The 19515-nt window shown below is 25.2% G+C and overlaps 1 protein-coding gene across 1 annotated transcript in view; it reads left to right on the top strand.

The window, feature by feature from the left end:
- The window catches only part of LOC145263669 (aldo-keto reductase IolS-like), a 104306-nt gene that overhangs the window by 75856 nt on the left and 8935 nt on the right, over window positions 1–19515 (top strand). The window contains exons 5-7 of the mRNA XM_080120544.1: window positions 17101–17279; window positions 17570–17621; window positions 18337–18498. Coding sequence (XP_079976670.1) covers window positions 17101–17279; window positions 17570–17621; window positions 18337–18498 — 393 coding nt within the window. The remainder of the gene's footprint in view (window positions 1–17100; window positions 17280–17569; window positions 17622–18336; window positions 18499–19515) is intronic.

The following is a 19515-nucleotide window of genomic DNA, read 5'->3' as shown; positions in this document are numbered from 1 at the left end:
AAATTAGAATGTCTTGATCTATATTAATACCAAAGAAATATTGCAATATATTCATTTTTAAAATTAGAATGTCTTAATCTATATTAATACCAAAGAAATATTGCAATATATTCATTTTTAAAATTAGAATGTCTTGATCTATATTAATACCAAAGAAATATTGCAATATATTCATTTTTAAAATTAGAATGTCTTAATCTATATTAATACCAAAGAAATATTGCAATATATTCATTTTTAAAATTAGAATGTCTTAATGTATAAAAATACCAAAGAAATATTGCAATATATACATTTTTAAAATTAGAATGTCTTAATCTATAATAATACCAAAGAAATATTGCAATATATTCATTTTTAAAATTAGAATGTCTTGATCTATATTAATACCAAAGAAATATTGCAATATATTCATTTTAAAAATTAGAATGTCTTAATCTATAAAAATACCAAAGAAATATTGCAATATATTCATTTTTAAAATTAGAATGTCTTAATCTACAATAATACCAAAGAAACATTGCAATATATTCATTTTTAAAATTAGAATGTCTTAATCTACATTAATACCAACGAAACATTGCAATATATTCATTTTTAAAATTAGAATGTCTTGATCTATATTAATACCAAAGAAATATTGCAATATATTCATTTTTAAAATTAGAATGTCTTAATCTATATTAATACCAAAGCCATATTGCAATATATTCATTTTTAAAATTAGAATGTCTTAATCTATATTAATACCAAAGAAATATTGCAATATATTCATTTTTAAAATTAGAATGTCTTAATCTATATTAATACCAAAGAAATATTGCAATATATTCATTTTTAAAATTAGAATGTCTTAATCTATATTAATACCGAAGAAATATTGCAATATATTCATTTTTAAAATTAGAATGTCTTAATCTATATTAATACCAAAGAAATATTGCAATATATTCATTTCTAAAATTAGAATGTCTTAATCTATATTAATACCAAAGACATATTGCAATATATTCATTTTTAAAATTAGAATGTCTTGATCTATATTAATACCAAAGAAATATTCCAATATATTCATTTTTAAAATTAGAATGTCTTCATCTATATTAATACCAAAGAAATATTGCAATATATTCATTTTTAAAATTAGAATGTCTTAATCTACATTAATACCAAAGAAACATTGCAATATATTCATTTTTAAAATTAGAATGTCTTAATCTATAATAATACCAAAGAAATATTGCAATATATTCATTTTTAAAATTAGAATGTCTTAATCTATATTAATACCAAAGAAATATTGCAATATATTCATTTTTAAAATTAGAATGTCTTAATCTATATTAATACCAAAGAAATATTGCAATATATTCATTTTTAAAATTAGAATGTCTTAATCTATATTAATACCAAAGAAATATTGCAATATATTCATTTTTAAAATTAGAATGTCTTAATCTATATTAATACCAAAGAAATATTGCAATATATTCATTTTTAAAATTAGAATGTCTTAATCTATATTAATACCAAAGAAATATTGCAATATATTCATTTTTAAAATTAGAATGTCTTAATCTATATTAATACCAAAGAAATATTGCAATATATTCATTTTTAAAATTAGAATGTCTTAATCTATATTAATACCAAAGAAATATTGCAATATATTCATTTTTAAAATTAGAATGTCTTAATCTATAATAATACCAAAGAAATATTGCAATATATTCATTTTTAAAATTAGAATGTCTTAATCTACATTAATACCAAAGAAACATTGCAATATATTCATTTTTAAAATTAGAATGTCTTAATCTATAATAATACCAAAGAAATATTGCAATATATTCATTTTTAAAATTAGAATGTCTTAATCTATATTAATACCAAAGAAATATTGCAATATATTCATTTTTAAAATTGGAATGTCTTAATGTATAAAAATAGCAAAGAAATATTGCAATATATTCATTTTTAAAATTAGAATGTCTTAATCTACATTAATACCAAAGAAATATTGCAATATATTCATTTTTAAAATTAGAATGTCTTAATCTACATTAATACCAAAGAAATATTGCAATATATTCATTTTTAAAATTAGAATGTCTTAATGTATAAAAATACCAAAGAAATATTGCAATATATTCATTTTTAAAATTAGAATGTCTTAATCTATAATAATACCAAAGAAACATTGCAATATATTCATTATTAAAATTAGAATGTCTTAATCTACATTAATACCAAAGAAACATTGCAATATATTCATTTTTAAAATTAGAATGTCTTAATCTACATTAATACCAAAGAAACATTGCAATATATTCATTTTTAAAATTAGAATGTCTTAATCTACATTAATACCAAAGAAACATTGCAATATATTCATTTTTAAAATTAGAATGTCTTAATCTACATTAATACCAAAGAAACATTGCAATATATTCATTTCTAAAATTAGAATGTCTTAATCTACATTAATACCAAAGAAATATTGCAATATATTCATTTTTAAAATTAGAATGTCTTAATCTACATTAATACCAAAGAAATATTGCAATATATTCATTTTTAAAATTAGAATGTCTTAATCTACATTAATACCAAAGAAACATTGCAATATATTCATTTTTAAAATTAGAATGTCTTAATCTACATTAATACCAAAGAAATATTGCAATATATTCATTTTTAAAATTAGAATGTCTTAATCTACATTAATACCAAAGAAATATTGCAATATATTCATTTTTAAAATTAGAATGTCTTAATCTACATTAATACCAAAGAAATATTGCAATATATTCATTTTTAAAATTAGAATGTCTTAATCTACATTAATACCAAAGAAACATTGCAATATATTCATTTTTAAAATTAGAATGTCTTAATCTACATTAATACCAAAGAAACATTGCAATATATTCATTTTTAAAATTAGAATGTCTTAATCTACATTAATACCAAAGAAATATTGCAATATATTCATTTTTAAAATTAGAATGTCTTAATCTACATTAATACCAAAGAAACATTGCAATATATTCATTTTTAAAATTGGAATGTCTTAATCTACATTAATACCAAAGAAATATTGCAATATATTCATTTTTAAAATTAGAATGTCTTAATCTATAATAATACCAAAGAAATATTGCAATATATTCATTTTTAAAATTAGAATGTCTTAATCTATAATAATACCAAAGAAATATTGCAATATATTCATTTTTAAAATTGGAATGTCTTAATCTACATTAATACCAAAGAAACATTGCAATATATTCATTTTTAAAATTAGAATGTCTTAATCTACATTAATACCAAAGAAACATTGCAATATATTCATTTTTAAAATTAGAATGTCTTAATCTATAATAATACCAAAGAAATATTGCAATATATTCATTTTTAAAATTAGAATGTCTTAATCTACATTAATACCAAAGAAATATTGCAATATATTCATTTTTAAAATTAGAATGTCTTAATCTACATTAATACCAAAGAAATATTGCAATATATTCATTTTTAAAATTAGAATGTCTTAATCTACATTAATACCAAAGAAATATTGCAATATATTCATTTTTAAAATTAGAATGTCTTAATCTACATTAATACCAAAGAAACATTGCAATATATTCATTTTTAAAATTGGAATGTCTTAATCTACATTAATACCAAAGAAACATTGCAATATATTCATTTTTAAAATTAGAATGTCTTAATCTACATTAATACCAAAGAAACATTGCAATATATTCATTTTTAAAATTAGAATGTCTTAATCTATATTAATACCAAAGAAATATTGCAATATATTCATTTTTAAAATTAGAATGTCTTAATCTACATTAATACCAAAGAAACATTGCAATATATTCATTTTTAAAATTAGAATGTCTTAATCTACATTAATACCAAAGAAACATTGCAATATATTCATTTTTAAAATTAGAATGTCTTAATCTACATTAATACCAAAGAAATATTGCAATATATGCATTTTTAAAATTAGAATGTCTTAATCTACATTAATACCAAAGAAACATTGCAATATATTCATTTCTAAAATTAGAATGTCTTAATCTACATTAATACCAAAGAAATATTGCAATATATTCATTTTTAAAATTGGAATGTCTTAATCTACATTAATACCAAAGAAATATTGCAATATATTCATTTTTAAAATTAGAATGTCTTAATCTACATTAATACCAAAGAAATATTGCAATATATTCATTTTTAAAATTAGAATGTCTTAATCTATATTAATACCAAAGAAATATTGCAATATATTCATTTTTAAAATTAGAATGTCTTAATCTATATTAATACTAAAGAAATATTGCAATATATTCATTTTTAAAATTAGAATGTCTTAATCTATATTAATACCAAAGAAATATTGCAATATATTCATTTTTAAAATTAGAATGTCTTAATCTATAATAATACCAAAGAAATATTGCAATATATTCATTTTTAAAATTAGAATGTCTTAATCTACATTAATACCAAAGAAACATTGCAATATATTCATTTTTAAAATTAGAATGTCTTAATCTATAATAATACCAAAGAAATATTGCAATATATTCATTTTTAAAATTAGAATGTCTTAATCTATATTAATACCAAAGAAATATTGCAATATATTCATTTTTAAAATTGGAATGTCTTAATGTATAAAAATACCAAAGAAATATTGCAATATATTCATTTTAAAAATTAGAATGTCTTAATCTACATTAATACCAAAGAAACATTGCAATATATTCATTTTTAAAATTAGAATGTCTTAATCTACAATAATACCAAAGAAATATTGCAATATATTCATTTTTAAAATTGGAATGTCTTAATGTATAAAAATACCAAAGAAATATTGCAATATATTCATTTTTAAAATTAGAATGTCTTAATCTACATTAATACCAAAGAAATATTGCAATATATTCATTTTTAAAATTAGAATGTCTTAATCTACATTAATACCAAAGAAATATTGCAATATATTCATTTTTAAAATTAGAATGTCTTAATGTATAAAAATACCAAAGAAATATTGCAATATATTCATTTTTAAAATTAGAATGTCTTAATCTATAATAATACCAAAGAAACATTGCAATATATTCATTATTAAAATTAGAATGTCTTAATCTACATTAATACCAAAGAAACATTGCAATATATTCATTTTTAAAATTAGAATGTCTTAATCTACATTAATACCAAAGAAACATTGCAATATATTCATTTTTAAAATTAGAATGTCTTAATCTACATTAATACCAAAGAAACATTGCAATATATTCATTTTTAAAATTAGAATGTCTTAATCTACATTAATACCAAAGAAACATTGCAATATATTCATTTCTAAAATTAGAATGTCTTAATCTACATTAATACCAAAGAAATATTGCAATATATTCATTTTTAAAATTAGAATGTCTTAATCTACATTAATACCAAAGAAATATTGCAATATATTCATTTTTAAAATTAGAATGTCTTAATCTACATTAATACCAAAGAAATATTGCAATATATTCATTTTTAAAATTAGAATGTCTTAATCTACATTAATACCAAAGAAATATTGCAATATATTCATTTTTAAAATTAGAATGTCTTAATCTACATTAATACCAAAGAAACATTGCAATATATTCATTTTTAAAATTAGAATGTCTTAATCTACATTAATACCAAAGAAACATTGCAATATATTCATTTTTAAAATTAGAATGTCTTAATCTACATTAATACCAAAGAAATATTGCAATATATTCATTTTTAAAATTAGAATGTCTTAATCTACATTAATACCAAAGAAACATTGCAATATATTCATTTTTAAAATTGGAATGTCTTAATCTACATTAATACCAAAGAAATATTGCAATATATTCATTTTTAAAATTAGAATGTCTTAATCTATAATAATACCAAAGAAATATTGCAATATATTCATTTTTAAAATTAGAATGTCTTAATCTATAATAATACCAAAGAAATATTGCAATATATTCATTTTTAAAATTGGAATGTCTTAATCTACATTAATACCAAAGAAACATTGCAATATATTCATTTTTAAAATTAGAATGTCTTAATCTACATTAATACCAAAGAAACATTGCAATATATTCATTTTTAAAATTAGAATGTCTTAATCTATAATAATACCAAAGAAATATTGCAATATATTCATTTTTAAAATTAGAATGTCTTAATCTACATTAATACCAAAGAAATATTGCAATATATTCATTTTTAAAATTAGAATGTCTTAATCTACATTAATACCAAAGAAATATTGCAATATATTCATTTTTAAAATTAGAATGTCTTAATCTACATTAATACCAAAGAAATATTGCAATATATTCATTTTTAAAATTAGAATGTCTTAATCTACATTAATACCAAAGAAACATTGCAATATATTCATTTTTAAAATTGGAATGTCTTAATCTACATTAATACCAAAGAAACATTGCAATATATTCATTTTTAAAATTAGAATGTCTTAATCTACATTAATACCAAAGAAACATTGCAATATATTCATTTTTAAAATTAGAATGTCTTAATCTATATTAATACCAAAGAAATATTGCAATATATTCATTTTTAAAATTAGAATGTCTTAATCTACATTAATACCAAAGAAACATTGCAATATATTCATTTTTAAAATTAGAATGTCTTAATCTACATTAATACCAAAGAAACATTGCAATATATTCATTTTTAAAATTAGAATGTCTTAATCTACATTAATACCAAAGAAATATTGCAATATATGCATTTTTAAAATTAGAATGTCTTAATCTACATTAATACCAAAGAAACATTGCAATATATTCATTTCTAAAATTAGAATGTCTTAATCTACATTAATACCAAAGAAATATTGCAATATATTCATTTTTAAAATTGGAATGTCTTAATCTACATTAATACCAAAGAAATATTGCAATATATTCATTTTTAAAATTAGAATGTCTTAATCTACATTAATACCAAAGAAATATTGCAATATATTCATTTTTAAAATTAGAATGTCTTAATCTACATTAATACCAAAGAAACATTGCAATATATTCATTTTTAAAATTGGAATGTCTTGATCTATATTAATACCAAAGAAATATTGCAATATATTCATTTTTAAAATTAGAATGTCTTAATCTATATTAATACCAAAGAAATATTGCAATATATTCATTTTTAAAATTAGAATGTCTTAATCTACATTAATACCAAAGAAATATTGCAATATATTCATTTTTAAAATTAGAATGTCTTAATGTATAAAAATACCAAAGAAATATTGCAATATATTCATTTTTAAAATTAGAATGTCTTAATCTACATTAATACCAAAGAAACATTGCAATATATTCATTTTTAAAATTAGAATGTCTTAATCTATATTAATACCAAAGAAATATTGCAATATATTCATTTTTAAAATTAGAATGTCTTAATCTACATTAATACCAAAGAAACATTGCAATATATTCATTTTTAACATTAGAATGTCTTAATCTACATTAATACCAAAGAAACATTGCAATATATTCATTTTTAAAATTAGAATGTCTTAATCTACATTAATACCAAAGAAATATTGCAATATATGCATTTTTAAAATTAGAATGTCTTAATCTACATTAATACCAAAGAAACATTGCAATATATTCATTTCTAAAATTAGAATGTCTTAATCTACATTAATACCAAAGAAATATTGCAATATATTCATTTTTAAAATTGGAATGTCTTAATCTACATTAATACCAAAGAAATATTGCAATATATTCATTTTTAAAATTAGAATGTCTTAATCTACATTAATACCAAAGAAATATTGCAATATATTCATTTTTAAAATTAGAATGTCTTAATCTACATTAATACCAAAGAAACATTGCAATATATTCATTTTTAAAATTGGAATGTCTTGATCTATATTAATACCAAAGAAATATTGCAATATATTCATTTTTAAAATTAGAATGTCTTAATCTATATTAATACCAAAGAAATATTGCAATATATTCATTTTTAAAATTAGAATGTCTTAATCTACATTAATACCAAAGAAATATTGCAATATATTCATTTTTAAAATTAGAATGTCTTAATGTATAAAAATACCAAAGAAATATTGCAATATATTCATTTTTAAAATTAGAATGTCTTAATCTACATTAATACCAAAGAAACATTGCAATATATTCATTTTTAAAATTAGAATGTCTTAATCTATATTAATACCAAAGAAATATTGCAATATATTCATTTTTAAAATTAGAATGTCTTAATCTACATTAATACCAAAGAAACATTGCAATATATTCATTTTTAAAATTAGAATGTCTTAATCTACATTAATACCAAAGAAATATTGCAATATATGCATTTTTAAAATTAGAATGTCTTAATCTACATTAATACCAAAGAAACATTGCAATATATTCATTTCTAAAATTAGAATGTCTTAATCTACATTAATACCAAAGAAATATTGCAATATATTCATTTTTAAAATTGGAATGTCTTAATCTACATTAATACCAAAGAAATATTGCAATATATTCATTTTTAAAATTAGAATGTCTTAATCTACATTAATACCAAAGAAATATTGCAATATATTCATTTTTAAAATTAGAATGTCTTAATCTACATTAATACCAAAGAAACATTGCAATATATTCATTTTTAAAATTGGAATGTCTTGATCTATATTAATACCAAAGAAATATTGCAATATATTCATTTTTAAAATTAGAATGTCTTAATCTATATTAATACCAAAGAAATATTGCAATATATTCATTTTTAAAATTAGAATGTCTTAATCTACATTAATACCAAAGAAATATTGCAATATATTCATTTTTAAAATTAGAATGTCTTAATGTATAAAAATACCAAAGAAATATTGCAATATATTCATTTTTAAAATTAGAATGTCTTAATCTACATTAATACCAAAGAAACATTGCAATATATTCATTTTTAAAATTAGAATGTCTTAATCTATATTAATACCAAAGAAATATTGCAATATATTCATTTTTAAAATTAGAATGTCTTAATCTACATTAATACCAAAGAAACATTGCAATATATTCATTTTTAAAATTAGAATGTCTTAATCTACATTAATACCAAAGAAATATTGCAATATATTCATTTTTAAAATTAGAATGTCTTAATCTACATTAATACCAAAGAAACATTGCAATATATTCATTTTTAAAATTGGAATGTCTTGATCTATATTAATACCAAAGAAATATTGCAATATATTCATTTTTAAAATTAGAATGTCTTAATCTATATTAATACCAAAGAAATATTGCAATATATTCATTTTTAAAATTAGAATGTCTTAATCTACATTAATACCAAAGAAATATTGCAATATATTCATTTTTAAAATTAGAATGTCTTAATGTATAAAAATACCAAAGAAATATTGCAATATATTCATTTTTAAAATTAGAATGTCTTGATCTACATTAATACCAAAGAAACATTGCAATATATTCATTTTTAAAATTAGAATGGCTTAATCTATATTAATACCAAAGAAATATTGCAATATATTCATTTTTAAAATTAGAATGTCTTAATCTACATTAATACCAAAGAAACATTGCAATATATTCATTTTTAAAATTAGAATGTCTTAATCTACATTAATACCAAAGAAATATTGCAATATATTCATTTTTAAAATTAGAATGTCTTGATCTATATTAATACCAAAGAAATATTGCAATATATTCATTTTTAAAATTAGAATGTCTTAATCTACATTAATACCAAAGAAATATTGCAATATATTCATTTTTAAAATTAGAATGTCTTAATCTACATTAATACCAAAGAAACATTGCAATATATTCATTTTTAAAATTAGAATGTCTTGATCTATATTAATACCAAAGAAATATTGCAATATATTCATTTTTAAAATTAGAATGTCTTAATCTACATTAATACCAAAGAAACATTGCAATATATTCATTTTTAAAATTAGAATGTCTTGATCTATATTAATACCAAAGAAATATTGCAATATATTCATTTTTAAAATTAGAATGTCTTAATCTACATTAATACGAAAGAAACATTGCAATATATTCATTTTAAAAATTAGAATGTCTTGATCTATATTAATACCAAAGAAATATTGCAATATATTCATTTTTAAAATTAGAATGTCTTAATCTACATTAATACCAAAGAAACATTGCAATATATTCATTTTTAAAATTGGAATGTCTTGATCTATATTAATACCAAAGAAATATTGCAATATATTCATTTTTAAAATTAGAATGTCTTAATCTATATTAATACCAAAGAAATATTGCAATATATTCATTTTTAAAATTAGAATGTCTTAATCTACATTAATACCAAAGAAATATTGCAATATATTCATTTTTAAAATTAGAATGTCTTAATCTACATTAATACCAAAGAAATATTGCAATATATTCATTTTTAAAATTAGAATGTCTTAATGTATAAAAATACCAAAGAAATATTGCAATATATTCATTTTTAAAATTAGAATGTCTTAATCTATAATAATACCAAAGAAACATTGCAATATATTCATTTTTAAAATTAGAATGTCTTAATCTACATTAATACCAAAGAAACATTGCAATATATTCATTTTTAAAATTAGAATGTCTTAATCTACATTAATACCAAAGAAACATTGCAATATATTCATTTTTAAAATTAGAATGTCTTAATCTACATTAATACCAAAGAAACATTGCAATATATTCATTTTTAAAATTAGAATGTCTTAATCTACATTAATACCAAAGAAATATTGCAATATATTCATTTTTAAAATTAGAATGTCTTAATCTACATTAATACCAAAGAAACATTGCAATATATTCATTTTTAAAATTAGAATGTCTTAATCTACATTAATACCAAAGAAACATTGCAATATATTCATTTTTAAAATTAGAATGTCTTAATCTACATTAATACCAAAGAAACATTGCAATATATTCATTTTTAAAATTAGAATGTCTTAATCTACATTAATACCAAAGAAATATTGCAATATATTCATTTTTAAAATTAAAATGTCTTAATCTACATTAATACCAAAGAAACATTGCAATATATTCATTTTTAAAATTAGAAAGTCTTAATCTACATTAATACCAAAGAAATATTGCAATATATTCATTTTTAAAATTAGAATGTCTTGATCTACATTAATACCAAAGAAACATTGCAATATATTCATTTTTAAAATTAGAAAGTCTTAATCTACATTAATACCAAAGAAATATTGCAATATATTCATTTTTAAAATTAGAATGTCTTAATCTACATTAATACCAAAGAAACATTGCAATATATTCATTTTTAAAATTAGAATGTCTTAATCTACATTAATACCAAAGAAACATTGCAATATATTCATTTTTAAAATTAGAATGTCTTGATCTATATTAATACCAAAGAAATATTGCAATATATTCATTTTTAAAATTAGAATGTCTTAATCTATAATAATACCAAAGAAATATTGCAATATATTCATTTTTAAAATTAGAATGTCTTAATCTACATTAATACCAAAGAAACATTGCAATATATTCATTTTTAAAATTAGAATGTCTTAATCTACATTAATACCAAAGAAACATTGCAATATATTCATTTTTAAAATTAGAATGTCTTAATCTACATTAATACCAAAGAAACATTGCAATATATTCATTTTTAAAATTAGAATGTCTTGATCTATATTAATACCAAAGAAATATTGCAATATATTCATTTTTAAAATTAGAATGTCTTAATCTATATTAATACCAAAGAAATATTGCAATATATTCATTTTTAAAATTAGAATGTCTTAATCTATATTAATACCAAAGAAATATTGCAATATATTCATTTTTAAAATTAGAATGTCTTAATCTATATTAATACCAAAGAAATATTGCAATATATTCATTTTTAAAATTAGAATGTCTTAATCTATATTAATACCAAAGAAATATTGCAATATATTCATTTTTAAAATTAGAATGTCTTAATCTATATTAATACCAAAGAAATATTGCAATATATTCATTTTTAAAATTAGAATGTCTTAATCTACATTAATACCAAAGAAATATTGCAATATATTCATTTTTAAAATTAGAATGTCTTAATGTATAAAAATACCAAAGAAATATTGCAATATATTCATTTTTAAAATTAGAATGTCTTAATCTATAATAATACCAAAGAAATATTGCAATATATTCATTTTTAAAATTAGAATGTCTTAATCTACATTAATACCAAAGAAATATTGCAATATATTCATTTTTAAAATTAGAATGTCTTAATGTATAAAAATACCAAAGAAATATTGCAATATATTCATTTTTAAAATTAGAATGTCTTAATCTATAATAATACCAAAGAAATATTGCAATATATTCATTTTTAAAATTAGAATGTCTTAATCTACATTAATACCAAAGAAACATTGCAATATATTCATTTTTAAAATTAGAATGTCTTAATCTACATTAATACCAAAGAAACATTGCAATATATTCATTTTTAAAATTAGAATGTCTTAATCTACATTAATACCAAAGAAACATTGCAATATATTCATTTTTAAAATTAGAATGTCTTGATCTATATTAATACCAAAGAAATATTGCAATATATTCATTTTTAAAATTAGAATGTCTTAATCTATATTAATACCAAAGAAATATTGCAATATATTCATTTTTAAAATTAGAATGTCTTAATCTATATTAATACCAAAGAAATATTGCAATATATTCATTTTTAAAATTAGAATGTCTTAATCTATATTAATACCAAAGAAATATTGCAATATATTCATTTTTAAAATTAGAATGTCTTAATCTATATTAATACCAAAGAAATATTGCAATATATTCATTTTTAAACAGTCCTAGATTTCAATTTCAATTATTTGTACATATAATGCATTACAATTCAGCTTTGAGTTCCTTAACTTCTTTTCTTTTAATGGATACATAGCATTTTTAAGGAATTTTAGCATATTTAAAAACTAAATTGGAATTGCAGATTGTTTGGAAACCATTAATTTCTGGAGATTTTCAGTAGCATATTCTGGTTCCTTGCATATAAGTACACTTACATAGCAAATTTCATTGCTTAATCTTGTGTTTTAACAAAAATATAGCATTTTTACTGAAAAAGTAGTGTAAAAAATGTGACAAAACGCATATGGTCTTAAAGAGGGGAAAATATCCAAACGATCAAGGCAGAAAAATAGTTATAACTGTTATTTTTAATCAGATTTTAAAAATTTAAAGATTCTTTCTTAGTTATTAAGCTCTTTCTATGTATGCCATTGAAGTAAAATGTAGTAGGCAAAAAAAAATCGGGAACACAGATAGGAAATAGTATCACACACCTCTAGAAGAGAGGGATTTCTTGGCTGTAATAACTGTAGAGAAAGAAGCAGCAAAAAAAAAAAAAAAAAAAAAAAAATCCCTTCTCACACAAAGAACAATCCAGTCGCCAAAACCACCTACACACTATCTGCCGGATGCTCCTCACTGCTTTCCAGCGTCCGGGAATTATATATTTGCATAATCGTGCAAGAATAGACATGATTCTACGAGAATTGCATGGGGTCAACGCTAATAAAAACCCATGGATGCCATCTTGGAACTCTCTTCCGCTCAGCCTGGAACACAACAGACGTATCCGAGGTAAGCTCTCTATTTCCCCTCATTTTTGTTATTGCTAATTCTGCTACACTCCCCCCTGATCTCATGATCATAAACAGGGCAGGGGGCAGTCGTCTTTGTCAGGTACTTCTTTGAAGAACTGGAGGCAGCACTTTCTCTTTGCCATCTTCCTCATTACCACCGTTATTGCCACCAGTCTGTTCCATAGGCGGTGTTTCACAATCAGGGCAGGGGGGCAGTATCCATCTTTGTCTGGTCCTCCTTCGTAAAGGCAAGATGGGTGCTCCCTCTTCCGCTTCTTCAGTATGGGTATTATATGGCTCAAAATCTTCTCTGTCATCCTGCATCATACTCTCTGTCCTTTCAGAAGACATCGTACTGGCTGAGTCTTCCTCTTCCTCCGATGTAACAATATAATGTTGAGGGTGCAGATCCTTCACGTGGCGAGGCACACAGTCCACCAAAATCGACTGAGGGTTGATTACCTTGGTCACCTCACCCTTGCCAAACCTCGTGGTACATCAATTTTGCGATCTTTTGACCCACACGCGATCTCCAACCTGGTAAGAGCTGTTCTTGGGACTTGCGGATGCAGTTGCGAGATTGGTCTCCTTTACTCGAACATCGTATCGATAAATCCTGTTGGCAGGCGCAGTGAAGGGAGATGTGTCATCTCTTGGTGTGATGTTATACCAGTAGACAGCCTCCTGTATGGAACAGCGCATTCTAGCCGCTATTCGTTTCACTGTACGGTGACATTGCTCCGCTATGCCATTCTCGGCTGGAGCATATGCACAACGGAATCGTAAGTGAACTCCCCGTTTATGTGCAAATGCTTGGAATGCGTTGCTGCAGAAAGCCGTGTCATTGTCTAAAAGGATTTCATGCGGTGAGCCACGTTCGAGGAACACTGTTTCCAACTGATGGATCACGCTTGCCGAGTCCTGCCTTGCCAAGTTCCTCCAAATGGAGAAACGCGATGGACCACAGTCTGTTAGTTAAAAAATGGAAAGTACCATAATGCGTGATATCCATTCCAATTCTCTGCCAATTCTCATTCTTCCAGCTTTCCCTTTTCCCACTTGACCAGCGCTGGGTCAATGGACTGACATTCCTCACATTTCCGTATGACCGTTTTAATGGTTGCTTTTGTCATAGTTGGGCAACTTCTGACAAAGTGGGTAGTGCGTCGCACCCCCGGATGTCCACTACCTTTGTGAATAGCCATGATTTGACTCTCATCCAGATCGTCTGTGTGAATCGTGCCTATCACCGGGTCAACCCGTTTTTCTTTTTCATTGCCTCAAACCACCGCTGTGGTACTTGTGTCAATCGGTCAGCGATGTTTCGTGCTGATGGAACCAGCGTCACGTCCACTGTCAGCCCGTACTCTTTCACGAGTTCCTTGAAAGTGCTTAGTCGCCTCCTTATAGCATCTCGCTTGCTGCTTTGGTGCGTATTCGCGCTGTTCCAGTTAACGTGTCCGAGACCCAATGGTATACGCAGACAGAATCTGTCTTTACGTGTAGCACCTTGCTCTGCCACTGAAGAGCCAAATTGATGCCTTTCAATACGGCGTCCAGTTCGGCTAAGTTGATATGTTGAGAGTCATCTTTGGATCGCAGCCAACATGCATCTTCCAACACAGTTTCACGCATCTCCAAGGCGGCACCAATTGCTAGGGAGCTAGCATCGACCCATACATTCAGCTCTTTGGCGTCCACATACCAATTTCCCCGGGCTGGATCGTTCTGCACAGATTCCAAGGTTTCAAACATCATACGATGCAGTACGGTGTCCCTTGCTTCATCATCCCAGCCCTTCGTTACCGAACTTACTCTCCGTCTGAGTATTCCACAAGCCACACTACAACATCTCCCTTGCCAGAGAACGGCTTGATAATATCACTGCTTATCCGCACTTTCGCCATAGGCAGGCCGAAATAGCTTGAAGTAAAATGTAGTAGGCAAAAAAAAAAAAATCAGGAACACAGATAGGAAATAGTATCGCGCACCTCTAGAAGAGGGGGATTTCTTGGCTTATAATAACCATAGAGAAAGAAAAAGCAGGAAAAAAAAAATCTTGCATACATGTGGTTCGTCACAAAGAACAATCCAATCGCCAGAACCACCTACACAATCTGTCAGACACTCCTCACTGCTTTCCAGCGTCCTGCCTTTATAGCGGCCCGAAATAATATATTTGCATAATCGCGTGAGAGTAGACGCGATTCTACGAGAATTGCATGGGGTCAACGCTAATAAAAACCCATGGACGCCATCTTGGAACTCTCTTCTGCTTAGCCCGAAACACATGTATCCGAGGTAAGCTCTCTACTTCCCCTCATTTCGGTTATTGCTAATTCTGCTACAGCCATTATTGAAATATGTTAAGCCATTTGAATTTTTTCATGTGTATTTGCTACTTCTATCTGTATAAGAGCCAAATTTGTCCTAAAATGGAGTAATGTTGTCACATCTGGGGAAGGATTGTATTTTTGCCTTGACCATGTTCCAAACAATGTTGTGGTGTCTTTTTTCTTTTCAACCTCTTTCTTACACAAGAGACTTTGTGGGTCTATCTCTGCTCTATTGCTATTTTCATGGCAAATGCTCGATTGAGCTCAATCTACCCCCACCCCCCGTCACACACACACACACACAAAACATTCACAAAAACTACTTGTCTAACAATTTTCTGCACCTAAATCTACACACATATTCCATGAACAAACTTTTTTTGTAGATTGCTCTTTTGTGGAACTCAATATCGCAGGCCTGCTTTCCAGCTGACTACAACTCTTTCTTTTTCTTCAAGTTTTTGTTAAGCCTTCTTAAATAATCAAATTGTATCCAATTTCCATTGCTACATACGATCCATATGCTTTTGTCTCCCTGACCACCTTATACTCATTAACGCGTATCCACGAATGGCCTTCAGATAATTTTTACAAGGAAGTCATTGCTTAACAAATGGTAATAATTGTACGTTCATTTTCATTTAAATATTAAATAAAAAATTATTAATATGGCATACAATATAGATCTTTCAGTGATCCTCTGTAGGGGACAGAAGCAAACCTTCAAAATACCTCTGCTCAATTCTGCAGACAACAACCCACAAGATTTCGAGATTTGATGTCTTTTCTTCTTATCGCTATGTACTTCCTTTTTTATGTTACTTCCTTTGACACATTAATTCGCTTTCAACAGTAAATATAACATTCTTACATCATCTAGGTAAACCATTCTCAATCTTGTTACATATTTTGTATATTTAATGAAGGAAATGCTTTTTCTGTTAGGTTTGCTATAACTTGTTATGGCGCAGCCCAGAACACGAGGTTATTCCTCTGTGTAAAAAGAAGGAAGTCTCTGTGTTTGCTTATTCACCCCTTCAGCAAGGTTTGCTGAGTGGCAAGTACATGACCTCTGAAAGTTTGCCTGAAGGTCGAAGACGAGGGAAACTCTTTTCTAAAGAGAGGTAAGAAAAATCTTTATTTTTTATTTTAATTTGATTTTTATTTAATTAAAAAAATTTTTGTGAAAAGGTAATTTTATCTATTTTTTTTTCTATTGGAATTTTACCTTTTTTTTTTTAATCCTCTAAAAACATTAAAAACTAAATTAAAAAAAAAATTCAATTTTAACTTTTTTTTTTTCACAAGTTTTACTCATTTTTCACTGATTTTATTTTTCCATTTTTATCGGCCAATGTTTGAAATAGTTTGTGATCAATCTTATTTTTTTATGCAACTAAAATTTCTTTTTCAGTACATCAATGTCCCGACACGGCCAAGAAGGATGTGAAAAGGAAGTGTTTGAGGTAAATAGAAAATTAAAAGAATCAAAATGTGATTTTTTTTGCCAATCCATTCCTCATCATTTGTTCGTGGGTGCTCGGTGTTTGAGAACAAATCTTACATAATTTGGATTATTCTGATAACTATTTTCATCTTAGTCGTTATTTTCATATTTCATACACTGCTATGCTCAAATGTGCATGGCTATGTGTTGGACATTTTTTTTAATAATTCTGTGCTTTTTATGAATTTCCACCCGGCTTGGTTCACATGCAAATTCAGTTCCAGTTGTGATTGATTGACATCTTCTGATTTCTACAAGCTTCTGGCTTGTCTCTTGTCATCATTTAGACGGTAATTGAGCCTCAAAAATTGAGTTAACTCAATTATATTTCTCCTCTAATATGTGCCCACAGAGCAAACTTGCTTTAAATTCTAGTATTTCAGTTGTGTTAAATAAAGTGTAAAGAAAATGTTGGTATTTCGAACCTGGTAACTAGCCAGCTTGGTCAGATTTGTACAGACATGACGGACTCAACAAAATAATTATCTTCAAATATCTCGCATCTTCACCAACTCCTCATCTTTAAAAAGTTATACAGAATCTCAAGTTAATAGGGGTAGACTGTTCTTGTTCTATCAGTCATGTTAACTATTATGCTTTACTTTGTTTTTATCAGTGAAATAAAGATTGAACCTTCAGAAAACTAATACTTTTGTATCCTCCATTTTTTTCAGACTTTGCAAAAACTGCAAGAGATTTGTCAAAAAGAAAATGTAACCCTGACTACAGCTTCATTGTCGTGGCTTCTTCAGCAAGAGAATGTTCCTGTCACGATTGTTGGTGCTCGCTCACCTGAACAGGTAGAGGAAAACATCAAGCTAGTCAAATTGTCACAGGTAAGGGTTTTTTTTTTTTTTTTTTTTTTTTTTAGGCAGGGGGGAGGGGTAACATGCAATTATTTACATTGTTGTTTTTATTTTTTTTATTAAAAAAAAATTAATAAAAATTCTTTGGAAAAATCTAATTTTATTTATCACATTTTGAAGAATTTTTTTTATAGCAAACAACTTTACTTTTAATTTATACTATCAATCCCCCCTGCCTAAGTGTTAGGAAGTAGGGGAGAAATAGAAAAAGACAAAAAAATAGGAACAATGCAAAACTATGGAGAGGAAGTTGTTCAACAAGGAACACAAAAAAAGGCTAAAATAGGATTGATTATGGTATGGCAATAACAGCAACAAATGATTAGACAATATATTTTAGTTTTAGGAGAGTTTTATGATGGTTGGGAACAGTTTGTGGATCGTCTTTGATTTGTGATGGTTGACGATAGTTGCGAGTTGGATGCAGTTGAAGGTAGGTTGCGGCTTGGAGCAGATGGAGAAATGATTTAATCAACTGAATGACATAGCCTCGGCAGATGACTAAAATATGGACTTCAAAGTTTTTTATGCAACTAATATTTGCAGATTTTTTTATGCAACTAATATTTGCAGATTTTTTTATGCAACTGATATTTGCAGAATTTTTTTATATGCTTATGAACGCATGTGTGCCCACTTGACAGCTGCCAATGTGAGAGATGACATGGGCAGAATAGAAGAAAGCAACAATTGGGTCGGCAAAGTGTCAAGCAGACAACACATGGTTTTATCACAGCATGATTAAAACTTCATTGTGTGTTCTTTGTGCAAACTATGTAGTAGTCTTATTGGGTTGTTACTAGTTGACTTTGGTTGTGTCTGTTGTCATGGTGTTACTTGTTCAAGTGATGGTTGAATAGAGGTTTATGTAGATGTAGATGGCACTCTACTTGATATCGAAGCCATCTTCTACTTGGCTGACATGTTGAACGCTGTTGGTAGTTGTGAACTTGCTATCCCTGTTGTGTTGCATGAAAAAGATGAAGT

Source organism: Euprymna scolopes, chromosome 39, assembly GCF_053919585.1.
Source record: "Euprymna scolopes isolate OS-2025 chromosome 39, ASM5391958v1, whole genome shotgun sequence".
NCBI classification, from domain to species: Eukaryota; Metazoa; Mollusca; class Cephalopoda; order Sepiida; family Sepiolidae; genus Euprymna; species Euprymna scolopes.
This window is presented reverse-complemented; position numbering and strand designations above follow the sequence as displayed.